The 26,625-nt window shown below is 34.9% G+C and overlaps 1 protein-coding gene across 1 annotated transcript in view; it reads right to left on the bottom strand.

The window, feature by feature from the left end:
- Nucleotides 1-15,641, bottom strand: part of LOC111509202 (nucleoredoxin) — a 60,488-nt gene extending 44,847 nt beyond the window's left edge. The window contains exons 1-2 of the mRNA XM_074184228.1: nucleotides 15,425-15,641; nucleotides 11,568-11,970 (exon numbers count right to left, since the gene is read on the bottom strand). Of these exons, the coding sequence (XP_074040329.1) occupies nucleotides 11,568-11,930 (363 nt within the window). The 5' untranslated portion in view covers nucleotides 11,931-11,970; nucleotides 15,425-15,641. The remainder of the gene's footprint in view (nucleotides 1-11,567; nucleotides 11,971-15,424) is intronic.
- Between the last annotated feature and the right edge of the window lie 10,984 nt (nucleotides 15,642-26,625).

Here is a 26,625-nt window from a genome sequence, read left to right as displayed (position 1 = left end):
GTCTTATAATACTCTGCTTGGAAACGGGATATGAGTGTTCATATGTTCTTGTCGAAGGGTGTAAAGAGAAGCGCATTATCGATCAATGCGCGGTTGACAATACATCCATTTATTCTAATTATCTATCCATCTCCGTGTTGATAACTTGAGCTACTTTCACCACAATCATTCCCCTAATTGACTCTGTTTCAATAGGCTTCAATCGGAAGAGAGTTTTAATGAGTGAAATTCCATTAAAATGTCGGAGTGGAAACGCAAAAAATGTCGGGGTGGAAGCACAAAATAGTCTCATATTTTCATCATTTGTTTATTTGAAATTTCAACTTTAATCTGAAGATTTTAAACTCAAATATTTGGAAGGCTTCAACAGCTTGAGCGATTATCAATAAGTCTTTCGGAAACAAAGATCAACTGGCGACCTTCTATCGTATGACACCCATATTTGGAATAACGCAATCGAGAAACATGGGGAATCAAGAGCTGTTGTGTTTGATATTTCTAAGGTCTTTGACCGTGTGAGGCATGAGGGTTTGTTGGCCAAACTTCGATGATATAGCTTGTCGGATCATTTCTGTGTATGGCTCTCCAGCTTCCTGAAAGAACGTTCCCTGCAAGTGGCCATCGATGGATATCTCTCGAATATTTCCACCATCAACGCTGGTATTCCCCAGGGATCTATATCGTCTCCAACCCTCTTTTTATTGTATATCAACGACTTATTGGAAAAAAACAAGAATCCAATGTATTGCTTTGTTGAGGACAGCACATTTGTGTCGTCATCCCATTTGGATTTCAGGACATCGGCTGCGGAAGCACATCCAAACCGGCAGTAGAAGGTTGCATATCTTAATGAAGATATAGGAGTGATTTCGAATTGGGATGAGAGTAACCAGGTTCAATAATGCCACAAAAACCCAGGCATCGATTTCCTCCAAGAAAATAAATGTCTCCGGACCGGATATAATAATGTCAGGTCAGACAATTCCGCTTTCTGCTTCCATTAGATTGTTGGTGATTAAAATGGACACCAACATGTCTGGGCACAATCATGTCGCTCGAATTGCAAAGGCTGCTTCTAAATAGCTTGAAACACTGTTCTGAACCAGAAAACTATACAGACCTCAGCAACTTTTGATGCTTTATAAAGCTCAGATCAGACCTTCTTTGGAGTATTGTTCTCATGTATGGAGCTCTGCCCCCAAACATACCCTGAAGTTGCTGGACTCCATCCAGAAGAGCCATCCGCCTGATAGGAGACGCGAACATCACGTTCAACCTTGATAGCATGGAACATCGAAGAAAAGCTAGAGATTTGTCTCTCTTCTATAGATATTTTCACGGGAGGCTCTCTGGGAGTGCTTTAAAGATTTTCCTGTAGTGCTCGTGTTTTGTCCTTAAAAAAAGACTTTGACTTTACTATCGAAATTTCGACTTTAATTTTCGAATTTAGTTTCGAAAAGTCGACAATTCAAAACTGAAGTCAAAATTTCGAGACTGAAGTCGAAATTCCTAGTTTGTAGTGTCAATTTTGGATTTGGAATAAATAATTGTAAAATGACTCATTTCATTACACTTTATGAAAATAGACCTAAATTCGACTTCAATCTCGAAATTTCGATTTTACGGTCAAAATTTTGAGATTGAAGTCCTTATTTCCAAATTGAAATTGAATTGCAGTCGAAATTTCAAATCTGAAGTCATAATTTCGAGAATGAACTTATGATGTTACAAGAGCATAAGGCTTACTTCACCCAAAAACTTTATTTTAGCCAAACAGGGAAAAACTTTTCACAAAGAATAAAAGAAAATAATCGAAGTTTCTTGAATATGACGCCTAATTCCACATTTGGCAGAGAGTAACCACGAATATAACGTATCACCTATATTTTGAAAAGAAATGTTTGAAATACAGTCTTCCCGAATGTTTGGATATTAATAGATTACGGAATTCTGAAAATTAACTGAGTGACCAAATAGAATTGAATTCCACCCTTGTATCAAGTCTGTTGAATATTGTTTGAAAATTTGATGAGTTGGTAAGATTTCTTTCATTTATTTTTAATTATTCAATACCTGTGTTCAGATAAAATTTGATGAGTTGGTAAGATTTCCTTCATTTATTTTTAATTATTCAGTACCTGAGTTCAGCTGAAATTATTAGTCATCAGGTAGGTGGGTCATAGGTAAAATTCAGTCAATATGTGGACACGCCTGAGTTATTGTATAGTGAAACACGCGAAACAGTTATCTCACAATAAAATTTCTTGAATGAGAGTTTAAACCCAATATACAAGTGTTTTCATTTTTAAATTACCGCTGGAATATTAAGCAGCGCTACATTTGACTATTGTTATTCAAATTCCATCCTCAAAAAATAATTGGAATATTTAAAAGAGAAAAGTGGCTCCTCAGTCTGTTTATAATTCTATTCAGGCTTTCTCGTTCGATTTCATTCCTCGGAATTTATATGCCACCAATTTTAAAAGCTATTCACTGCCATCCATTCGAAGAAAGAATTCACAAAACAATATTTCGGAGCTGCAAGTTCAAGAGTGCTTCCGAACGCTGATGCTGAAAAGAAAATTAGCAATAATTATGCCGATAAAACTTCGCGCAAGATGAGTTTTCCTCGATTTTTCTTTTTTATCGCCGCTTCGAATAGGAACATTTGGAGGAAGGGATTTGTTGGAAATTTATAGCCCATACTTGAAATATCGCTTGCGTCGAAATGTGAGGGAAGCATAATATAGTTTTCGAGCGTTTTTATCGGATGAGTGTTATCGTTTATTTTTCCCGACTTCTGGGTTTTAGAAGTTCTGTGAACTCCACATCGCCCGCTAGTCATCAATATAGTAGCTGTTTGTAAACAGTTGGGTTTCAATTTGATTGAAAAAAACAGAATCAGACTTTCGGCATCAAAACATAACTGAAAGAACGTAACCAGTCTACTACGGGATCTACCAGTTTGATAAATGAATTTAGTAATGACTATTTGATAACCAAATTGTATCTTAACAAGTTTGCATTTCACATTTATTTCGTAAGTATTTGAAATATGACATACTACACATGTTTGTTAGTTTGACTTGTTTAGCTCATCAATATTCAAGTTTCTAATTGTCTTGAAATCTACTTTTCAACTTTGTTGTTGTTACTGCACCTAATTATTAGGCGTAACTACTTGTTCCTTTTACTATGTTTGAACTATATTTTCCATTTTTATCTTAAGTATTAATTTTCTGATATGATGATATATTACTTCTACATGTTATGTTCAATATGTTCATGTATATGACATGTACACACACACAATTGTATTGGGACTGTCAAACAGAACGTGAGACAGGGACAAAATCAAAGCGATTGATTGGACAATACTAATAATATAATAATAATAACGTTTATTTACACTGAAAAAATATACAAATACATATTACAAAAGTTACATACAATGTTGGTGTAGAATAAACTAGTTACCTGCAAAAATCATAGGTTGCGCGTGGGGTTTCGTTTATCTAGTATTCCACGTTATGATCTCTATAAGTATTGTAACGAATTAAAGAATTTACTGTCCCAAACAAATTTATTTCTAATGATATTTCACTATCGCAAACTAATTTATTTACAACACTAGAAAGTAATACTTAATTTATCTTCACTGTTCGAATTCCCTGTTAACCGCTCGATTCATTTTCTGAATTCAACTCCCTCTCTGAACGAGAAGCCGACCTTTTATATCGGTAACGATCGTTTTAGATTTCTCTAGTGGTATCTGTTCCCACCTAGTGATTTCCGGCGAGTCATGTGTTTGCTGGCTGAGATATCGATCAGGGCCGGCTTCAGATTCGTTACAGTATAATTATACCGAAAACTTATGTGATAAATTAATATAACTGAAATTTGTTTTACCTAAACACATGAATATATATGTATACATATACATACACACACATACATAGTGTTTCTATTCAAAAATTACAATGTTTGTATCTCTATAAAGAAAAAAGAAAGGATACTGACTTTTTATACTGTTTCTTGGGTTTACAACCTTTCACAATCTGAAAAAATAATAGATAAATCAATAGAGAATGAAGAAAAAGTATAGTTAGATGTTTGTATGATAGGGCAAAAACAGTTTGCAATTCAGTTCACAATATAAAAGAGAAAATAACTATCATTAAAACAGTTCTGAAGCAAAAAGCATTTCCGGTGCAGTTGGTGGAAATATCTCTCAATGAAGTTGTCAAAAGCAATATACAATATAAAGAGATCCCACAATCACTACAAATCCAACAATACACATACCTCACAACTAACATCATACCGTATGTTCCCGGTTTGTCAAAGAAATTGAGACACATCGGTTATAAGTATAATGTAAGAACAACTTTTAGAACCACTTTTGACACAATCTGAACCCAAAAATACAGTTGAAAGAACGAAAGATTGTTTTTACAATATACCTTGTTTCTATGGAAAGAGTTATATAGGTGAAACCACACGAACCCTAGCTGTGAGAAAAAATGAATATTGTGAATATATAAAGAGGAGACAGATGGCAGGGTCGGGCTTAGCGGATCATACATGGTTGCCATTACTAAGAAGAGAACTGAACTGAATTCTCAAAACACATCAAGTATGTGTGTGCATGTAGACTGTCGCGTGTGACATCTGGACATTCCATTCTTTCGACTTGTGTCAAAAGAAAATAGGTTTTGAAAACGAAACGTTAACTACTTAATTATCAAGTATCAATTATTAATTATTTCAATGGATTTTCTTCAATTTGTATGCAAAATGTATCCAATAGTTTATATTACGCTTAAAGAATACGACACTGATAAATTATTGAACGAGACAAACATAATAACTGACACATATTCCACTGATGAACAAAGTTTAGGAGATATAAAAGAATAAATAGCTAAAGAAAAACAGAAGTTAGATCAAGAAATTGTCTTCTAGAACGATTCACAAATTAATTCATTTGATTTGATTCAAATGTTATGTTTTCTAATTATTCTATATGTCACAGTATAGTAAAGTAGGTATTGTCCATAAAATTAGTAAATTCAGTTCATTTCGAAGAAAAAGAAGAAAAAAACGTTCAATCTAAGTTGAACTGTTTAATATTGAAATCGTTTAACTTGAGATAAGCATAGGTTATTACTTGAATTTTATGTATATTAATATGATAATTAAAAAAAGGTCGTTTATTAATAAAATCTTTTATTGATTATTTTGTTTATGTACATATATTATAGCTACCATAAACCAATGGTTACTTTTGTAGGAATAAATAATGTTAGTAATAATGTACATACACAAAATTAGTATCATCATTTTTGACCCACGTTTGCTGGATATACTTGTATAATACTGTCAACAGTGCATGTCCAACGCACACTAAACACTGATCTTCTGTCCGACCAGACAGGAGGAGCCTGCCTTCCGCTGACGTATGCGTAGGAGAAATGAAGCCAGACAAACTGACGGCGTTACGCTTTAGGAAGCTGTTTGCTCTCTCATATGAAGTTTACACTTCAAAAAAAAAGAATTGGACACCTTTTCATCAGGACAGAACAGACTTTAAATTATTGAACTTACCACGACACAAATGATTAAATATGAGCACAATAGAATAATATTCCCCTAGAGCCTACCAAACAATCATTCTTGCGAAATAATCAACATATTTATCTAAATGTATAAAAATAAACAAAGTGCATTCAGACGATTCCATTTGAGAAACTATCATTCTGTAAGAATTTTTAGTGTAAACAGTTTTGTTTGTGAAATGCCGAGAAAAAATTTTTGGTATCATCTGGTGCTTAGTGTTTATATTGGTTGAATACTCTCGACTTACTAAATAAAAGGAAATCGTTGATGCAGTCTTTCATCAGGCTCTGGTTTTCTATATTTACTGGGGAACGATGATATATTTATAGACATAATCTATGGGAAACTCACTGGCATTCTTAATGAAACAAATTGTGCTCGTTTGATTGGGGTGAAAAAATTTCAAGGGTGTATGACAGGTACTTTTCGATTTGTTTCTGATCCATTTTTTGAAAAATTATAATTCAAGAAATTTGTCATTCTTCAAAGTTTGTATACGATGTTGCGAAATAGAGTATTTGAAGACACATGTAGAAATGTAGGAAACTATATAATAATAGTTAATTGGATAGTGATGTATTGTTTGAATTATTTGAGTTTTCAGGTCTGCCTAATGTAAATTCAAAGTTAGTGATCTCCTGAAACAATTTAGTGGACAAATCTAATATTTTTTAAGTCATCAGAGAGACTGTGTAAATTTTATACTGTTTTTTGGGTTTATAACCTTCCACAATCTGGAAAAAAATCAATAGAGAATCTGCTGAAGTGTAGAAAGCTCACCACGAAAAGTTACTGTGTAACTAGTGGAAAGTCCAATTGGTCGGTAACTTGTCGTATTCATAAATCTTGACTTCAAATTGAAAAAAATCAATTGAAAAAATTTAATATTAATACTTATCATTCTTATTAGGTTTACGTTTCGGGATAATATCTTCTTCCGTTTTCAAAACCTGTATTCACTATGAAAATCTCGCCTCAAACTGTGACATTTCTAATTTCTTTTTAGTCCGGTCATTATATAATATTGAATTAACGAAAATTGCGACAGAGCAAAATTTTGGTGAAGACCTTTATTTTGCCATAAAAAATGGAAATTCAAAAGTCCCAATCTGTCCCATGAACGCTTCAAAAGTTATTCGAGGTCAAAGGTCAAAATTTCAGGATTTTTGAGTTTTTCTCGAAAACCGTTTATCAAAGTTTTATCAAAAAAATATCTCAGACAAAAGTTGTAGATTCCAAAACTCTCTACAAAAATATTTGCCATAATTTTTTTGTAAGTATCACCTTTCCTGAAATATCGCAATTGTAAAAGTCACGTTCTATGTAATATGAACACATTAGCCACGTATATACACATTCAGGTACTTAAGCAAGTAAAAATGCCTGTTTGTGTCTCTTTCATGTATATACTATACAGTGTGTCAATTTGAAAACTTCCCACCCTCAATATCTCCCTTCCAGTACATAATATGAAAAAATGGTCAGACAGGTCAACTTTATTTGCAAGGGGGACACTCTGAATGAATATTTTCAACCCTCGGGGTTCAACCCCCTAGGAGGGGTGGATGTTACCCTCAGAATTTCAAATGGAAAGGGGGGTCAAGTGGCACATCATTTTGAAGGGCATTCAATTCTCTTGCCAATGATACCTTTTTCATTAGTTTTTGATGAGCAGTTTTTGAACAATAACGTTCCAAACGAACGGTGATTAGAAGTGAATAAGAATAAATGATTAAAACTCGCCCGCACTAGATGTTTGGTATTCAGGTTGGTATTCAAAACAAATGATTGTAATGGACTATTGGAAAAGGTGAGCATCGTACTAGGTAGCATCGTTCCAACCCTTGAGTAATATTCGAATTCGTGGATGTGAGAGGAATGTAGAACTATTTAGTTAACGAAATACGCATCGAGTGCAAACAAAAAATACTAAATTGCAAAAAACAAATTTCAACCATCTTGTTACGCTTTATCTGATAATATGTTCAAAATGTTGTCCATTCTGCTCTAAACAGTAATACAGTCTGTTTTCGAACTCCTCTCGAACATTTTGGAAAACTTCACCACTAATTGACCGGCATGCTGCTGTAATTCGTCCTTTGAGGTCATCCATATCAGTGGGCTGTGTTTTATAAACGACAGATTTGAGATATCCCCAAAGAAAAAAATCTAATGGAGTCAAATCCGGTGATCTCGGTGGCCACTCAATTGATCCCCTTCTGCCAATCCATCTCTCCCGGAATCGCTCGTTCAACCATTGTCGGACGGGGCGAAAATAATGAGGTGGCGCACCGTCCTGTTGGAAATGTAACAAATCTTCCTGCAACAGTAAATTACCGTGTGCATCAATTTGAGTTTCGAGCTCGTGAGTTATAAGTGGATCGATAGGTGCTTGAAGCATATCTAGGTACAGATCACCATTCAAGTTTTCTTCAAAAAATAAAGGTCCGATAATGGCATTTCCAAGAATACCAGCCCAAACATTAACTTTTTGTGGGTGTTGTGTATGTCCTTCTCGAAAATTGTGAGGGTTTTCGTCACTCCAATAGCGACAATTTTGCCTATTAACATTGCCATTCAGGAAAAATGAACATTCATCACTGAAACAGATATTGAACAGAAGATTAGGTAAAGCATTGATTCGAAGAGTCATGATTTCACAGAATTCTATTCTTCTGTCATAATCATCCTCATGGAGCTCGTGGAGAATCTGCATTTTATATGGATGAAATTTGTGCATTTTCAGTGCTTTCCTTACAGTCTCGTGTGACATTCCCGTCTGTTCTGCTACTGATCGTAAGGAGCTAGTCGGCTCTGCAGCAAATGTTCCCAACACCTCAATTTGAGCATCCTCATTCAGTACTCTGGGGTTATTCCTTTTTTTATTCTTCACCGAACCAGTTTCGAAAAACTTTGTCACCAAATCAAGCACATACCGGTGACTTATATTAAGATTTGGATTTCTTTCATTAAAAAGAGATGCCGCCCTTCGTGCGCACTTGCCCACCTCTCCATAAATAAAAATTATTTCAATTCGGTCTTGGATAGTGTAAACCATTCTTACAATTTATACACTTTCTAAGGTATCGCTGATCAGCTCAACAAATGAAACTGAAATGATAGTACTACCAAATGGCTTGAATGCGATGAACACCTTTTTTGCTCAAAAAACGATACTTTTTATAGCAGAAGTAACAAAAAAGGGATAAGAGTTTTAAATCCGATAATAAACCCAAATGAAAGTCACCGAAATCAGATAACTAATTAATGTAAATTTTTTGAGGCTTGTCTAATTTTACCCCTGATGGAAAGTTGAAAAGCTGACCCGTCATCACAAGTTTTACTTATAAGAGAGTCAATAAATTGTATTTCTTTGCATACTAACTTGATAACCAGGCATTTTAGTATAGGCCAATTCTAATTACTTCTATTAGTTTAGAACTACATTTTCGGATACTGCTGATCGGAAAATAATAAATGAGGGCACCGTCGGCAAGCGAATTGAATGCCCTTCAAAATGATGTGCCACTTGACCCCCCTTTCCATTTGAAATTCTGAGGGTAACATCCACCCCTCCTAGGGGGTTGAACCCCGAGGGTTGAAAATATTCATTCAGAGTGTCCCCCTTGCAAATAAAGTTGACCTGTCTGACCATTTTTTCATATTATGTACTGGAAGGGAGATATTGAGGGTGGGAAGTTTTCAAATTGACACACTGTATATTATATTCAGAAAATTCCTTCGAAAATCCCCTCTACTCGTATAGCCTGGCTACCTATTCTATTGTCCATGTGGCGTCGTTCATGTGTCTGCTTCTTTTAGTGTTGAACATTCTGTTCGAATGAATATACGTATTCATTACAAGCGTCTACTATAAGAGTTTTTAGTGATTGATATTTGAAAAAAATGTCGCCACTTAAGGAAGCTAAGTATCAATATTCAATTTTTCCAATTGAGTTTTTTCGATTTATAGACAAAATTTATCGGTACAACAAATTACTGACTAATTGGACTTTACAGTAGTAACTTTTCGGTGTAAACTTTTCAGTTTGCCCTTTGCTGTACTTCAGCAGATTCTCTATTGATTTATCTTTCATTTTTCCATATTGTGGAAGGTTATAAACCCAAATAACCGTATAAAATATTGAGTCCTCCACAAAAAATGTCGTTTGAAGAATACTGTGTAAATTATAAGCAGTGAATTATTAAGTTTAAAATAGTTTATATTCATAGTTAGAAATGAATGTCTCAAATTTTGACTAAAGTCTAGCCAACCCAGTTGGCATCATCACAATGAAAAGTGACACGAACTTTTTTCTGGAGAAAAATGAAAACAGTTTTCACAAATTTGTGTTATCAAACAAAATGGACAGAACCAAAGACTAGTTTTGGGATGCTATTTATGTTATCTCCAGAATTTGTAGTGAGTGTAAAAATTACTTTTAATTTTTTCAGCTTCTAGAATGGAGGTTCATTGTGTCTCCTGGTGAAGGTTCCCTGAATCATTCAAATACTTTCTACTTGCAATTCTACTTCCTACCTACATTTTCATTACTTGTTGCTTCATCCATGTATATCTATTTTTTTCTTTTATTGTTCTAAACATCTCCTGTTATTCTCGTTTCACTAAGCCTCTTGCCTGACTTAATATCCTTCTAGTTCCTAACATTTATTCTATTAACTTATTTTCCTTTCATCTTCTCACTTTCCTTTCTACCTACTTCCATAGTTGACGCCATCTTTCTCAAGTTAGCTTCTCTTAATTAACGTTGAACTTGTATCGTCGGTATGCAATGCAAACTGCAATGCCATGCAGCGGGAGGCAGAGTGAGGTGTAACCCATGCAACCCAGTGTTACTTTCAGAACGTTCCAAATAATAAGTGTTTCCCTGTCGTAAAAAGCCTACCATGGTAATGGGGCTTTGCCGTGACTTCCTTTCCATAGAAACTCGTGGCACCCGTCATGGACCATGAAGTAACCGAAGAATCTGACCCTCAGTCTACAGAGATGGACGTCGACTAAAATACTTCAACTGTCCTTTCTGTAACATACATATAACATCGGATCAACAGTAAGAGCTTCTCAGTTCTCCATCTGTTGATATTCATAACAAACCTAGAAGTTTAGGTGGCATAGCCGGAAAATGACTTTTCCTCACAAGGAATCTGTCTTGGATTAAATATTTAGGCAATAAGAATAGAATCTACCCACGGACAGAAACCAAAGGCAAAAAATCCTCGAATGGCTAAATCCAAAGTATCATCAGATAAATGAAACACACTCATATCCTCATATGGGAAGGTTGCCGCGATCATTGAGGTGGGAATCTTATGCCTTGAACATCCGATAACCTCGATATTCAATCACCCGAAATCTTTTCAGTGTACCGTTATGGCTGCCATGAAGAATTCAGAAGATGGTCCATAGATACGATTCCAAAGCTGCACATTTCGGCCTGAATGGCTATAAGTTATTTGTGAGGGCCAGGAAAGTATCTCCTGGCTGGCGTATGCAGTTAGTACCTTGCAGCAATGGGAGGAGAATTCTTCTGAAGTGTGTCACAGGAGACCTATTTCCCAAATCACATATTTGTGTTGCTTACCTACCTGACGAAGGTGGTCACAGACTAATTGGAGATCAGGTCCTCACGAGATTGAGGAAAATGTCAACAAAGTGTGCATTCTGTACTTACTCTGCTGCTTACTCTGCAGTGTTTGGCAGAGTTTAAATAGGTGTGAGCTGTAATAAACTCTCACAGGTGAATTGGGATGTTGAACAGGCCCACTTACTTCGGATCCATCTACTTACCTAGAAAACTGCAGCACGAATAAAATCTTCGAACATTCTAGGAATTCAATTCAAATATAGGCTATTGCTTTGAATTTGAATTGAAAGAAGCAAGAAGCCGATTTTTTCAATATTCTCTGATTTGTGAACACTTACTTACCTTCAAATCTATTTCACTAAACGGTACTGCAAACCATGGCAACCCCATTAAACTTTCCCTGTGGCTACTTTCAATATCACCATAGTTGTCGTTGTGGGCCCACATTACAACCTGAATCACTTCGAATTTCTTTTCATCACAGCAACTTTCACCTTTCAATCTACCGTATAAATCCCTCAGCTTTTCTATAAACTCATCGCTCTGCAGATTGATATTGGCAAAAGAAAAGTAAACTCCGGTTATGCTTGCTTTTGCAAGAACTTCACCAGTTGAAATCAATTCATAGTTGTTCGAGTTGTTGACAGAATCACATTTTATCAACTTTTTCCCGAAAAGCCGATCATGCCACTTTGTTTTTTCCATTTCTTCCAGGCTACTCTCCTGCCTTAGAGAAGTTGCATCTCTGAAAAAAAAATTATATTGAATGTAGAAAGTTGTTGATTGTTTCTCGAAAATAGGAACAAGATGATACAAGAGATTTATGTCAAAATTGTATGAATAATGTGTAAGGTGCTGAAATCCAAAATACAAAAACTCATTATAAAAAATTTTGAACTATTGAATATTTCACAAAATTCTAATGCCAAGAATTTGTTTTGATACACGATTGTAGTAGTAGTAACTTTTCCAATATCGGATTCGCTCTTCAGTTCTATTTGAAGACACAGTTAATATTTGAATATGAGAAAATCCTCAATTAAATGTATTTGAAGGTGTTTTAATTACAAGAAAAAATCCAACGATGCTTTCAATGTGTTCATTAATATAATTCAGTTGTTGTTGATGTGTACATCTTAGAAATACATCAATTATTATTATTAATTTTTTTCAACCTGAATTTGCGCTGATCAGGACCTATCTTCCGAAGCTCCGATGCATTCAGGATACCAGCGTTATCAACCAACTACCACTGCTCACACCGTGAGGTAGGTGATCATTGGGTTCAAGAATCATGTAAGCGCAGTGAGCCAAGAATGACAGCCTTCTGCATTTGTCCGGCTAAGAGTTCTGCCCTAATGCGGCAAGTCGGCATTATTTTGAGATTCGAGAGTAGAGATGGCATCATGCCACCAAGAAATCCAATAATCAGAACAACCATCTTGACAGAGTGGTTGGACGATATTCTTCTCCTCAGGAGTTGAAAACTCCATGACAAATATCATCTTGCTCTGGTTTATTAGCTTGTGTGAACCTGAGGATGGAGAACGAATAGTTCCAAAAAATTCGGCACTGTTCGTTCCCCACGACGGATTCAATATCACCCGGAGCGTAGGACAACACCAGTATCTCGTCAATTCCATAAGAGTGCCGTGGTAATGAAGCACTCTCAAGACCGCGTTATGTCGATTGATATAGGCTTAGACCACATATGCTAGACATGTTGCATGAGACGCCTTGCGACAGGCCCTGCACCTTGTGTCAGGAACCTTTACACCTATCACGTGACTGCAGTAGACTAAGGTGGTAAAGACACTAACCTGGCAGGCCATGATCAACTCCTCAGTTTCTGACTTCAGCCCAGTCAACCTGAGGAAAGCGAAGGTCCGGCGCTTTGATAAGCCAATGTCTTCAATGTTATTGAAGAACACCACATGCATTGGCTTATCCTTGTGTTACCGCAGGAGTGAAGTGATATATGAGGCTTTTATATGAGCCTTTTGCTGAACGAGTTCCAACTCGGTGACAGAGTTGTGATCACCTCGTTGAGTGTCGAAACCTAAACCAAGTTCACCAGCTGCTCGGGTAGCTGCCCCAAAGAGAAATGCTCCAGCTCCTGTCAACTTACGGTCGCGGACCATGCGGAGAAGTGGATCCCAAAGGGACCTGTCCCCAAGCTCCGACACATTCGTCAAGGCGTGCCAGCATTATTAACCATGATCATTCCCCACACCGTGAGGGAAGTGACCATTGTATCCGAGAATCATGTATCCTAAGCAGACGCAATGAGCCAAGAATGACAGCCTTTTACATTTGGTGTGCCAAGATTTCTGCCTTCGTGCGGCAAGCCGGTATGATCTCAAGATTCGAGAGTATAGAGGGCATTATTTCAGCAAGGACTCTAATAATCCCAACAATCATCTAAACAGATTGGTCTGGATAGAGTCTGCGGAGTTCAAAGAGACAATCTCGATACTTCAACCACTTTTCCTTCTGTTTTTGGATGATGTTCGCCTCACCGAGAGATGAAAACTCTCCAAGGAAGATCGTCTTGCTCTAAGGGTCGAAAAGAACTATTTACATCAGGCTCATTACCTTGTATGGGCCTGATGGTGGTGGACTAATGGTGAATCCCACAACGGATTCACTATCAGTCCAAAGGGTAAGGGAGCCAGGCTCCAACCTGTTTGAAATCAAAACGCCGTGCAGGTCCCACAACGGATTCAATAAAATGTCATCTATAGGATCAACAAAAGACTCTATCCTTGAAAATCAAAAATAAACGAGGCTCCCCAAAGCGGTCAATTGTAAAGCCAAGCTTCGACATATACCAACGTGTGTATATCGTTTATCTTTGATATTCGTGGATACAATATTATGTCGATCCCATAGTTTATGTTATATTATTATTTTATCATGAATGTCAAGAGTATTTGAGAAAAATGGGACAATATATTATCATCAGAAATCGGGTATAACTGCACTAAATATAGTTAACGTTATAATGAGTGCTAGTGGCGCAAGTTGTTTCAGTTGCACTTTTTTCTCCAGTTTGTACTTGAAAGGAATTTCTGTGCATTATCTGCAAATTACACTAGATAACTTTCGTAGAAGTTATTTCTTTCTTCCTTTCTTTGGAAGTTTCCAATATGTTTTGTATGATGATAAAGAAGAAGATAGCTGAAAAGCTTCTTTTCCAAGAATTTTTATAATATCAGGATATTCCAAAGCAATCGATTAACAAATATCAGTCAGCGCTATTAAATTTTCAAGTGAGTTTTGGAGAAAAGGTGTGAATGTGGAAACAAGTGTACCTTGGTATCCCGCAAGAGTCATTACTTGGATCCTTGTTATTCAGTATATATCCGAATAATTTTTATCTATCTTTGAAGTCTATAAAGCGCCTTTTTATACCGACAATACCCAACTGTATCACACATTTGACCCACAGGATCAGATGATATCCCAATAAACTATAAATAAAGATTCAATTCGATTGGAACATGACTCAAAAATGCATAATCTTCAGATTGATGACCTGAAATCTCATATCATGATTTCGGCAAATATAACAAGTACCTAAATAGAAACTGTCATGAAAATTAATATAGGAAACGAGTTGTTACATTTTAAATAAATTGAAATAACCTTGGTTTCTAACTAGATACAGATCTTCAATCTAAAAATCTCAACAACCAAAAATTGTGTCTTAGATTCATTTTTGGAATTCAAAATTTTTATCCTGTATAGTACAAACAGCAGTACGATGTCGATCCTATATAACTTTCCTATTTCACTCTTATTGTTCATACAATTTTCACTCTTATTGTTTATAAAATGTATAACTATAGGCGATTGAGGCGATTGAAAATAGCTGTCTTCAGAAAATAATCTACAAGCTGAACAGATATGACTTTCACTCAATTTAATTTGAAGTGGAAATGACTTTCCAAAATTATTGCTATTTATTTGTACTCCATCCTTTTCCATCATTTGCAAATGTTTATTAGTAGGCCAAGAAATATTATCGTATTATTATAAACCAACTATAGTGTGTTTGAAGGTGATCGAACTAGTGTGTCGGGTTTCAACACATAAAACTGTTTAATTTGTCTAGAACATTTGATGAAAGAATAATTGAAAATAATTTCCGAAGGAACAACAAATAACGAGCAAAGAAAAGAGGCAACTTCTCTTACCTTCAATGAGAAATCGCATCCAAAATTTCAAGCGGAAAATATCAAAAGCGGACTTCCACCACACCGGCTAATCGTTGGTTACCCGCCAAACCGGAAAGAGAAAGAGCGGTGACACATGGGACGGTACAATGACTTTCGTGTTACGTCCGCGAATTTGAAAGGCTTCGTCGAAGCGTCTGGAGCGTCAGGGTCAATTGCGAGAAGGCGTCGCGCCGGTACACCATCGACTGAAACGTTGAACGGTGGCTCAAATAGAAAGCCTTTTTGCCACATGCGCCTCGGGTGTACCTCATTCCACCTAGGAAAATCGGGCGGTGTTGAGACTCACGGCGAAGAATTCCACTGTTACTATAAAGAAGGAATGAATGTATGACTTGGTGCGTCATTATATATTCTTTTCTCGCATTCAAGAAAAAAGACACTGAAAAACTGGGTCACGTCAGAAATCTCATGTCGAGACATACGCAGTGTGCAATTCAAAATTTTCAACAAGGCGTAACTACCAGAGAAATAATTCAGAGCAACATCAATTTTGTTTGTGAGGCGTGGGAGGATTCGACCAGAAAACCGTTGCAAAATCTTCATGTTCGAATATCACTTTACTTTATTTTAGGATTTCCACTTTTACAAATTCGCAACACGTGTTTCACTATGGAACAGCTTCCTCAGGAATGTTAATTATAACTAAGTTATATCTAGTCATCGATTCATTAATGACTAATAATTCCACCTGACTTTTTGTATAAACTTATTTGAAAAGTAAAATTCTAACATTTTGAATCGATTCTATTCAGTCATTCAGTAAATTTTTAGAATTCTTGAATGTATTCTGACTCACCCAAAACTTTATATCGGCCAAACGGGGAGAACTTTTTCCAAAAGATTGAAAGAACCTTGGAGTAGTTTTTTGAATATGACGACCAATTCCACATCTGCAAACCATCTTTTGGCATAGCAGCATAAGTTCAACCACGACTAGGAAGTATTACATTTGGAAGATAAAGGTTTGAAACTTATTCTTTCTGAATACTTGGAAATTGATAGATATGAGAATTCTGAAAATTCACTGACCGAGAATTGAGTTCTTTCCTTCTATTGAATCTGTTCTCTAATGTGGACATTGGTAATTAGTACCTATATCACATGTCCATCTGATGTGTTGGTAAAATTTCTCACATGATGTTTTAAAATATTCAATTAGTTTATACCCAAACCCAGATGAAATTATTAATTTCACAAAAACGCAACACTGGCTGAACCCTATGAGATAGATCAAGTCCGCTATGATATATGTATATCTCTTAAGGATAACACACAATAACAATTTTTTCATCCTCGAGAAATAATGGCTCATTTACGAAGCGATTTTAAGCAATAGAGCTGACTGTGTCAAACATGATCTGCTGATCGAAAAGCTTCAGCGCTATGGTATAAGAGGGATACTTTTGGAACTTCTTAAATCATATCTACAAAATAGAAGCAATGTAATAGCTCAAATGGAAGCATTTCTAACTCACAACCTATAACTCACGGTGTTCCTCAGGGCTCCGTTCTGGGTCCACTTTTGTTTATTGTGTACATTAATGATTTCTTTTACCACATGCTACCAATTACGTGCATACTATTTGCTGACGATTCAACATTGATTCATTCAACTCCTTCAGATGTGTGTCCAAATGTTTTCATCGCGATAGTGGAGAGGAAAGCGGAAAACTGGTTCTCTGCTTATTACTTGAAGCTGAATGAGGCTTAAACAAATCGTCTGAACTTCTCAACAAATAACTACATGGGAGAATATGCCAAACTTCTGGGTGTTACCCTCGATGATACCCTAAATTGTTCGAAAGATATTGAGTCAATTTGCTCCAAATTGTCTAGTGTGGTCTTCATTTTAAGACAACTGGAGAAAGTGGTGAGTGAAGATGTTCTGTTAAATAGCTATAACGCACTCTTTCACTCCCATAAAGCATATGGTACAATATTATGGGGCAGTTCCACCAATTCAATAAAAGTCTTCAAAATCCAAAAAAAGGCGGTTCGAACTAATGAGTTTGCAGGTTACAAAGACTACTGTAGACTACTATTCCAAAAATACGGTATTATGACATTACCCTCTATATATATATATATATATATATATATATATATATATATATATATATATATATATATATATATATATATATATATATATATATATATATATATATATATATATATATATATATATATATATATATGTATTAGCTATTAGAAATCCATGAAAATAAACACAATTACACACTAAATTCAAACTTCCATGACTACCACACTCGACATGCAGATCAAATTAGACCAATAAGATATAGATTGAATAAAGCTATGAATAACTCTCCCAATATAATTCTTTATAATCACTTGCCTAGGGAAGTTAAATCTTTGTCCTCCAATTGTTTCAATGAAAATGTGAAACAGTTCCTCATCAGCTCAAGTTTCTACACTATTGTAGAATATATAGACACCCCCACCCCATTCGCATGAGAATGTTCAGCTATTAAGTTTTTTTAATATCGTTAATCGTATTCAAGTTATTAATGTTTTGTTGAGTTGGATAGTTCATGCTGTATATTCAGTGTTTCTGACTGACACCATAATTTTTTTTCTTTCTGGAAATACAAATGCAATTTATTTTCAAATACAATTTTTGAAATATGACTTGCTACAAATGTAAATTACATGAACATAGTCAAATAAAGTATGATCAATATAGATCAATGTGGCCCTTTACAGCATGTAATATAAAAGAATATTTTCAAGGACATTACAGATTTTGAATGCAGGAAAATAGCGGTTGCGGCCATAGCGGCCAGTGGCCTGATTAGCAGCGATCGCACGCGTTTGTATGTATTTATATATATATATATATATATATATATATATATATATATATATATATATATATATATATGTATTATATAAAGCACTAGTTAGTTCGACGTGAGTCAGTATGAACACGCTTGAGAAAGCTATTGTACGAGTATAATGAAATTAGTGTTGCGGTTTTGTCAACTGTTCGTGTAATATCTCAACAATGAAGTCAATACAAAAATGTGTTTGAATAAGAAAGAAGGTCGAGTGATCCTACCTCATTGAAAACGCCTTTCGATTCTTTGTCCATGCTGCTTCATTTTTAAAAATAATTCCTTCAGAGGATTTGGAACTTTGAAATATGGATAACACTACCTCTCCGGAAAATGCAAAAGTTTGATTTATTTTTAATGACAAGTCAAAAATGTTTATTAGCTTTAGGATTAATTACAAAATATTGTGAATGTGTTTTGTGTGGGGCCCTGCTTTAGGCTTATGCCTCTTCAGGGTTAGCAATTATTTTTAATGAAAATATATCGTATTGATCTGAATGTTGAAGACCAACTCCATCGAACAAGTTTTGGCCGGGTATTTAGTTTTTGCTTACTGAAAGATTGAAATAGTGATAGTCTCTTTCGTGAATTGTATTGTATTGTGGAGGGATTGAAGATAATTTATTAATTTATATCCTTTCAAATGTATTATTTATGAGATAGGGAGTATTCTGACTCGGCATGTTTTGAGACAATTGTTCGTGAATTGGTGATAAAATTTTGGAAACTGGATCGATTCAAAATGAAAATAGGCATGGAGAAAGTCAATAGTATTGAAATAAATTGCAATGGCTAGTATGTTTGAAACATCAAAAATGAAAATTAGCAACAGCGTCGAGCGTAAATAGTACGAATACCCGACGTCTTCATGAGATTCGGTTATTGCAAAACTAAATGAAGACGACAGTGATTGTGCCATGCAATTTTGCATAGCAGATCCACGCGGTACGCAAAAAAATCTCCAAATTTGAACGTGTGAAGTGATACTTCTGGAAACTTTCTTATGGGTGATATGTTTCTGCATATAACAATAGAGAACAAATATTCATATAATGAAGACGAAATGATATTTCAATAAGACGATACCCTGTGTGTGATCATTCTAGCGAAAGGGATCTAGTTCGCTAGATAAAACAATGGGTGCTACTGAGTGTATGGCCTCCTCGGTCACCTGATGTAAGTCATTTGGATTGTTTTTGTGGAAACATGTGAAAACGAACCTTATCAAACTCCACCTGTATCACTGAATACCTGTATATCGCGAAGAGGGATAGAGCATTTAAAATTTTTAAATCGAGTAGCAACAACAACAAACAAGATAAATGGGAAACCTTTGAACTATTGAGAAATGATGTTGTCAATCTTTTAAAGCAAAAAAAGAAATATATTATTTTAACAATATTGACAGATATAGACATAATCCTAAAGAAATGTGGAGAACTTTGAAGAAACTGGTTAACAGTAATAGCCAAAATATCTCGATTTGCATATGTTTTGAAACAAATGAAAATAATAGACTATTAACGAGTAACATAGAAATAGCGTGCGGTTTTAATAATAATTTTATTCATAGTATTAATGATATTATACAAAGTATTAGCATCACTGAAAGTTGGCACAATGTAAACAATAATTTATATTGTAAATTCGAAAACTTCGAATTGCTCTCTATGAGAGATTTGCGAAAAATAGTTAGTAACCTAGACAATAAATTCTCCATATATGAAACGCTGCCCCCAATTGAAAAAATTCTGGATGTTGCTGTATATGATCAGTTATTACATCACGTCACTAAAAATTCAATTTTGATAGATAATCAATCGGATTTCCGTAAAAACTTCTCATTACAGCATATATATATATATATATATATATATATATATATATCCTTAGATGTAATGTTCATTGTCTGGATACATGCTAATTTAAATCTCAAATTGTTTAAATCTAAAATTTTTTATATACGTTTTTTTTATTTCATTGTGCTATTGTTATTATTAAACTCATAGATATGTATATTAGGTTTCCTATTTCAATAAAGATTATTATTAATATTAGTAACACCACAAAAGTGTTCCAAAATATACGATGAAGATAACCTGTATTGTTGTATGGCGGTTAATGAACACTAGTTCCAGTATTCACTCGAATAATACAGTGAATTTTCAAGTGAAGTTTTTTTCATTCATCGAAATACAAAGTGTTGACATACCAAAGCTCGATATCTGCCAAGCAAGTGAAGTAGGAATCAAAATTACTTCCCCTGTCAGTTATACCTCCTGATATGTATTAGGTTGTTTCAAAAGTTTTGTCCTCTATATCTCAATGAAAATTTATTCCACTGTATCGTGGTATACACTAATTGCCCTGCCCTGTTTGTTTGTATAAGTCAAATGGTAATTGAAGTTTGACCCCCTTAATGTTGACAGATTATTCTGATATTTGGTACACACATTTAGTTTTGATGACAATACAATTCAATAAATTCGGTATTATTGTAAATCTAATAAGGCCGCAGCTACAAAATGGTGGATTACATATTTTTTCACAACTACCTCAATCTACTAGTCAAGCCTGTCATAAGCTTGACTAGTAGATTGTCTGTCTGTTAAAAAAATCTGTTTGAAATCTGTTTTTCCGTTTATCAGCTGTCACCCCCATACGAACGACAACTCTCAGAGGTTGAGAAACTTGTGCGAATTAAGGACTAAGGAGGTCTTACCTTTCAACGTGTGATTCCTAACACGACTAGTAGTACACTTTGAAAACGATGCACATTCTGGATGACCGAAGCTACAAAATGGCGATATACATATTTTTCACAACCACCTCAATATGGGTATCAAATGACAGGGCTTGACTACTACTATAGTAGTATACTATGAAAAAGATGCAAATCCAATATAATGTATACAAAGAACTTTATCAACTCAGAATCGAGATACAAGCATGGATCTCCCATCCAGGTAAAAATTTTGTTTCGTGTCGAGGACTGTGTGGCGTTAGGGTGGCTAAAAATAATACATCGTTAGCGATACAACACCCAAGTTGAGGTAAAAGGTTAAACGGTGCCGAGAACTTTGTGGCATTAGGGTGGATAAAAATTAAAAACCAAAAACTTAAATAAAATAAGTGAAAAAAATGTTTTATGTTGAACAGTTTTATTGAAAAAAAAATAATAATGTAGAAAATATACTTGAATCTGACGAATAATTCGTTTGAAAATGTCCTCATATGACAAAACTGTAGTAACGTTAGTTGCAAATACAAGTGGCACGAAAACATAGGAAGTTTTATTTCTCAATTTTCATTATTATATGAAATTCATAATTAAAACTCTTTGAGGCCACAATTCAGTTCACTTCTAGCTTCCATCACTGCTTCAGCTTCCCCGCAAAATAGAGGTTACCCTCTGAGCTACTTCTATTGTGACCTTGTTACCACTGGGGGAAAGAAACGCCACACCACCTCAGCTCCATCATGCCTCGTCATAAATAACTCCAGTTGTGGATAGTTTGACAATTGAACTGTATATTATTACTGCTCGTTTTTAAACTGATACTACAGGCCCACATGAACCAAGCAACCAACACCGTAGATTGATCACAAGTATCTTGCATGTCATCGCCTGATAACAAGCTTACTGCACTGGCTGCACCTATTTGCATAACTTTTCCTTCGCAACAGATGTTGATTACATCACTGCATGAGACAATTCATTCAGAGAGAATCATTTGATCAAATACTCAACTAACCATTTATTAACCTCAAGTAGGTATACTTCAGGTGTCAGTATTACAGAAGTTTGTTCATAGAGAATATTTCAACTCATTAAAGTCATCCCTCCTTATTGTTATATTATTTTAGCCCGCAGCCCTCTTCGACTGCAACTAATCGGGAATTATCCGAGCAACCAAACACACTTGCTCCCTCAGTTGAAATCTCCACACAAACAATAGTCAGTGGTGGAAAGCAAATGAAGTGGCGCCCAACGTGGGGCACCAATTCATCTGCCACTATTAAACGATGAGAACAAGCTACTAGAAGTGAATTAGAACACTAACAATAAAAATCTCAGATCGTATTCAAGTAACATTTCATTATGAACAGTTTACAAAGTTTACAAAACCGCAACATGTGTTTCACTATACAATGACTTCCTCAAACGCGTTATTACTATTGAATATATCACGTATTTTCATCAAGTATCGGTCAGTTTCCTCACATAACCCCAGATATTTATTACTATAAAATAGTTTGATTCTTTTGAACTAAAATGTATTTATTGTTGACAAACTCTGTATGGTTGAACATAAATCAAAGTTCAAATATTAGCTATATGAACAAGATATATTCAGCGAAAAACTGAAAATGAAAACTGTACTATACAAAAACTACTTGTAAACTTCAAGTATGTCAACTCTAAATACAGGCTGATTCACGGTGGATGGCATATTAGACGTTTCTGGTGAACCAGACAACGGATCACTTTGAAAATTTGATGGAGGGCATATTCGGACATTCTCTAGCCAACTAAAATATTTTCGACAATGCGGTGTTGCCGCTTCTATTAGAAAGCAGTAGCAACTTTGATTTTTCAAATGGAACACTCTGTATATAATATTATTTTTGAAATCTCCAACAATTGCCCGACAACTTTTCTTGATATTTCCCTATACCTATCTGTTACCGTTTTCGAAATAAAAATAAATTTCAATTTTTTTCTTCGAAAATCATGACTTCTAAAAATGCCGATATCTTTTAGTTAAGAAGTACTATGATATCGAAATTTGGTTTGGAGTTAGGTGATACTTGGACACTTCCCACACGTCAGCCTAGTCTCCGTTACTTCAATACAGGGTGGTCAAAAAATACAGTTTTTTCGTTTGCTTGAAAAAGTTGCTGAAATTTGATTATTTTAAATGGAACACCCTGTATATTATTGAAAATTCGGAAAGCTGCTGAAATTTGCTTTCTTTCTATGTATATCATACCTATACCTAACTAGTCAAGTTTCGGACTTATGAACATTTATTTGTGAAAATGTCCCTTCAGAATGGTATTTCCATTCGGTATTTGGTAAGCAGGCCATGATTACTATTTGACAGTAGCGTTGTGACATTCTCCTAATGATATCGACATTTTCGTCACTTCAGAAGTTGCAAATACCTTCAAAACGATGGAACAAAACTATTCAAACGAAGTTCTTATGAATTTATTTATTATTTTTTGGACAGTGTGACAAAATTATCAGCAGAACATGTAGAAAGTTCAATGAAATGTATCCGAGATCCTCAACAAAGAGTAGAATTTTGTGAAATGTTGTTGACACGTATTCAAGAAGATCCACTAGTAGTTGTTTACAGCTGATTCTCGGCCTCCCCCCACCACTATGACGTATTAATTGCTTTTTTTATTGGTTGTTGTTTGGTGAAGTTTTTTTGTTGTGCACAAGTCATTTAATTCCCAAAATAAAATAGTGGACCAATCTTCAGATTTGAATGCTGTTTTTGATGGATTCCGTGATGTAATTGTGGCTCAAACGACTGAGTTCCAGGATCGTGACTCAGGTATTTATTTTTTAAAAATTTCAATAAGATTGAATAGTAATATTTTTTTTTTTATAATTCAGGTTGGACTTGTGAAAAAATATTATTTCTCGAGGTCAACATTAATAAATACAGTCCACTGGAAGGACGTTCATATGTGAAGCTGCCTCAATGTATTCAATGGAAGAAAGCTGTTGTGAATGTTCGTAATGAAGATCAATATTGTTTTGCTTGGGCTATAACATCAGCATTATATCCTGCAGATAGTCGAGTGTCCGAACTTACGTCATATCCACATTTTTCCACTGTTTTAGATGTCACAGGTATGGATTTTCCGGTTAAAGTTAATAATAAGAGTATCGAAATATTCGAAGATAGGAATGATATTTCAATTAATGTTTACGGTTTAGAGAGTACATTTGAGAAGGGTAAAATGAAGTATGAAGTGATTGGTCCATTGCGATACTCACAGAGAAGACTCCGGAGACATGTCAATTTGTTGTTTATAACTGATGACTCCGGTAATGGTCACTATTGTTGGATCAAAGATCTTTCAAGATTAGTTTCTAATCAACTATCAGCTCATAGACAGAAAAAATATTTTTGTGACGGATGTTTGATATATTTTTCTGATGAGAGATTGCTTTTACGTCATAATATGTATGATTGTAATCACATTAGTACCACAACACCAACTACTAATTTAAAGATCAATAAATATGGTAGAATGGTTGCGGAAAATAAACTAATGTTTGAAAACTTTGAGAGGCAAATGAGGGTGCCATTTGTAGTGTATGCTGATTTTGAATCAGTGCTTAAACCGATTCATGTGAATGAGCCAAATCCTGGAAGTTCATACACGATTAAAACATTCAAACATGCCCCATATTCATTTGCTTATTTGATAAAGTGTTCATATAATGATGATTTGACAAAATTTGTTACATATAGGGGTGTAGATGCAGCTCAGAAATTTGTGAGTAGCATTGAAGATGATTTGAAAGAGATACATGAAAATCATCTCAGAAACCCTAAACCAATGGATACACAAACTGTCGAAGAAGAAGAACAGTTTGTTGCAGCCAGAACTTGTGGTATATGTAATAAAGCATTTACTGATGGTGACGTCAAAGTAAGAGATCATTGTCATGTCACAGGAAAGAAAAGATCACATGCCGCTCACTCGAAATGTAATTTAAATTTCAAAATACCAAACTTCATACCTATCATTTTTCATAATTTAAGTGGTTATGATTGTCATTTATTCATAAAAGAATTGTATAGGAATAAAGAGAAAGTTGATGTTATCCCGCAAACTAAAGAGAAATATATATCTTTCACGAAGCATCTCTTTACACACAGCTATACCGATAAAGATGGTGTGGTTAGGAAGAATTATCTCAAAATGAGATTTATCGATAGTTATAAATTTATGACTAATTCGTTGGAGAAGTTGGGTGCAAACTTGACCTCCGATCAATGTTTGGAGATGCACAAACATTTCCCACAAATTGAGAAATTCAATTTGATGAGACAGAAAGGTGTATTTCCATATAGTTTTGTTGATGACATTGACAAATTGAATTATCCATTACTTCCGACAAAAAATCAGTTTTATGACACACTCAATTGTGAACATATATCGGAAACTGATTATGATAGGGCTAGAAAAGTTTGGAATTTATTCGAGTGTCAGAATTTGGGGGAATACTCTGATTTGTATTTGAAGTCGGATGTATTGCTACTATGTGATATTTTTGAAAACTTCCGCACCACAAGTTTAGAGATATATAACTTAGATCCGGCACAATATTACACTGCACCTGGATTATCATGGGATGCCATGTTGAAGTTCACTAATGTTGAATTGGAATTACTGACATTGATATGATTCACTTTTTTCAAAAAGGTATACGAGGTGGAATTAGTCAATGTAGCGAGAGGAAACATATAGCAAATAATAGATTTTTACCCAATTATAATCCCAACGAACCTTCCACATTCATTACATATTTAGATGCAACAAATCTATACGGTCACAGTATGTCACAACCTCTACCAACAAGTGAATTTACATGGTTGACACCAAATGAAATTCTTAATCTCGATGTGATGGATGTGAGTACTGATAGTCCGTATGGGTATGTATTTGAAGTGGACATTCATTATCCACAAGAGTTGCATGATAAACATTCTGACCTTCCATTTTTAGTCGAAAAAATAATACCACCTCGTACACAATCGAAAATTCCCAAATTAATTCCAAATTTGAATGATAAAAGAAAATATATTGTTCATTATAGGAATCTACAGCAAGCTGTCAAAAATGGATTGATTGTAATGAATACACATAGAGTATTGAAATTCAAACAATCATGCTGGATGAAACCCTATATAGATCTTAATACTGAAATGCGTAATAGGTCTAACAACAAATCTGTTAAAGATTTCTATAAACTAATGAATAATGCGGTGTATGGAAAGACAATGGAGAATGTAGATAATCGAATTGATGTTAGACTCGTTACACATTGGGAAAATATAAAGAAAAATATAGGTGCCAGCACTCTCATAGCCAAACCAAATTTCAAAAATTGTTCAATTTTCACTGATAATTTCGTTGCCATTCAATTGGGTAGAGTGAAGGTTCATTACGATAAACCATTATATTTGGGATTTTCCATATTAGAATTATCTAAAACAGTCATGTATGACTTTTTCTATGGATGCATCAAACAACACTTTGATGAAA

This window comes from Leptinotarsa decemlineata, unplaced genomic scaffold, assembly GCF_025532065.1.
Source record: "Leptinotarsa decemlineata unplaced genomic scaffold, Ldec_3_MD MMD2_tig00026354_RagTag_RagTag, whole genome shotgun sequence".
Lineage (NCBI taxonomy): Eukaryota > Metazoa > Arthropoda > Insecta > Coleoptera > Chrysomelidae > Leptinotarsa > Leptinotarsa decemlineata.
The sequence above is the reverse complement of the archived record's forward strand: the minus strand, read 5'-3'. Positions and strand labels throughout refer to the sequence as shown.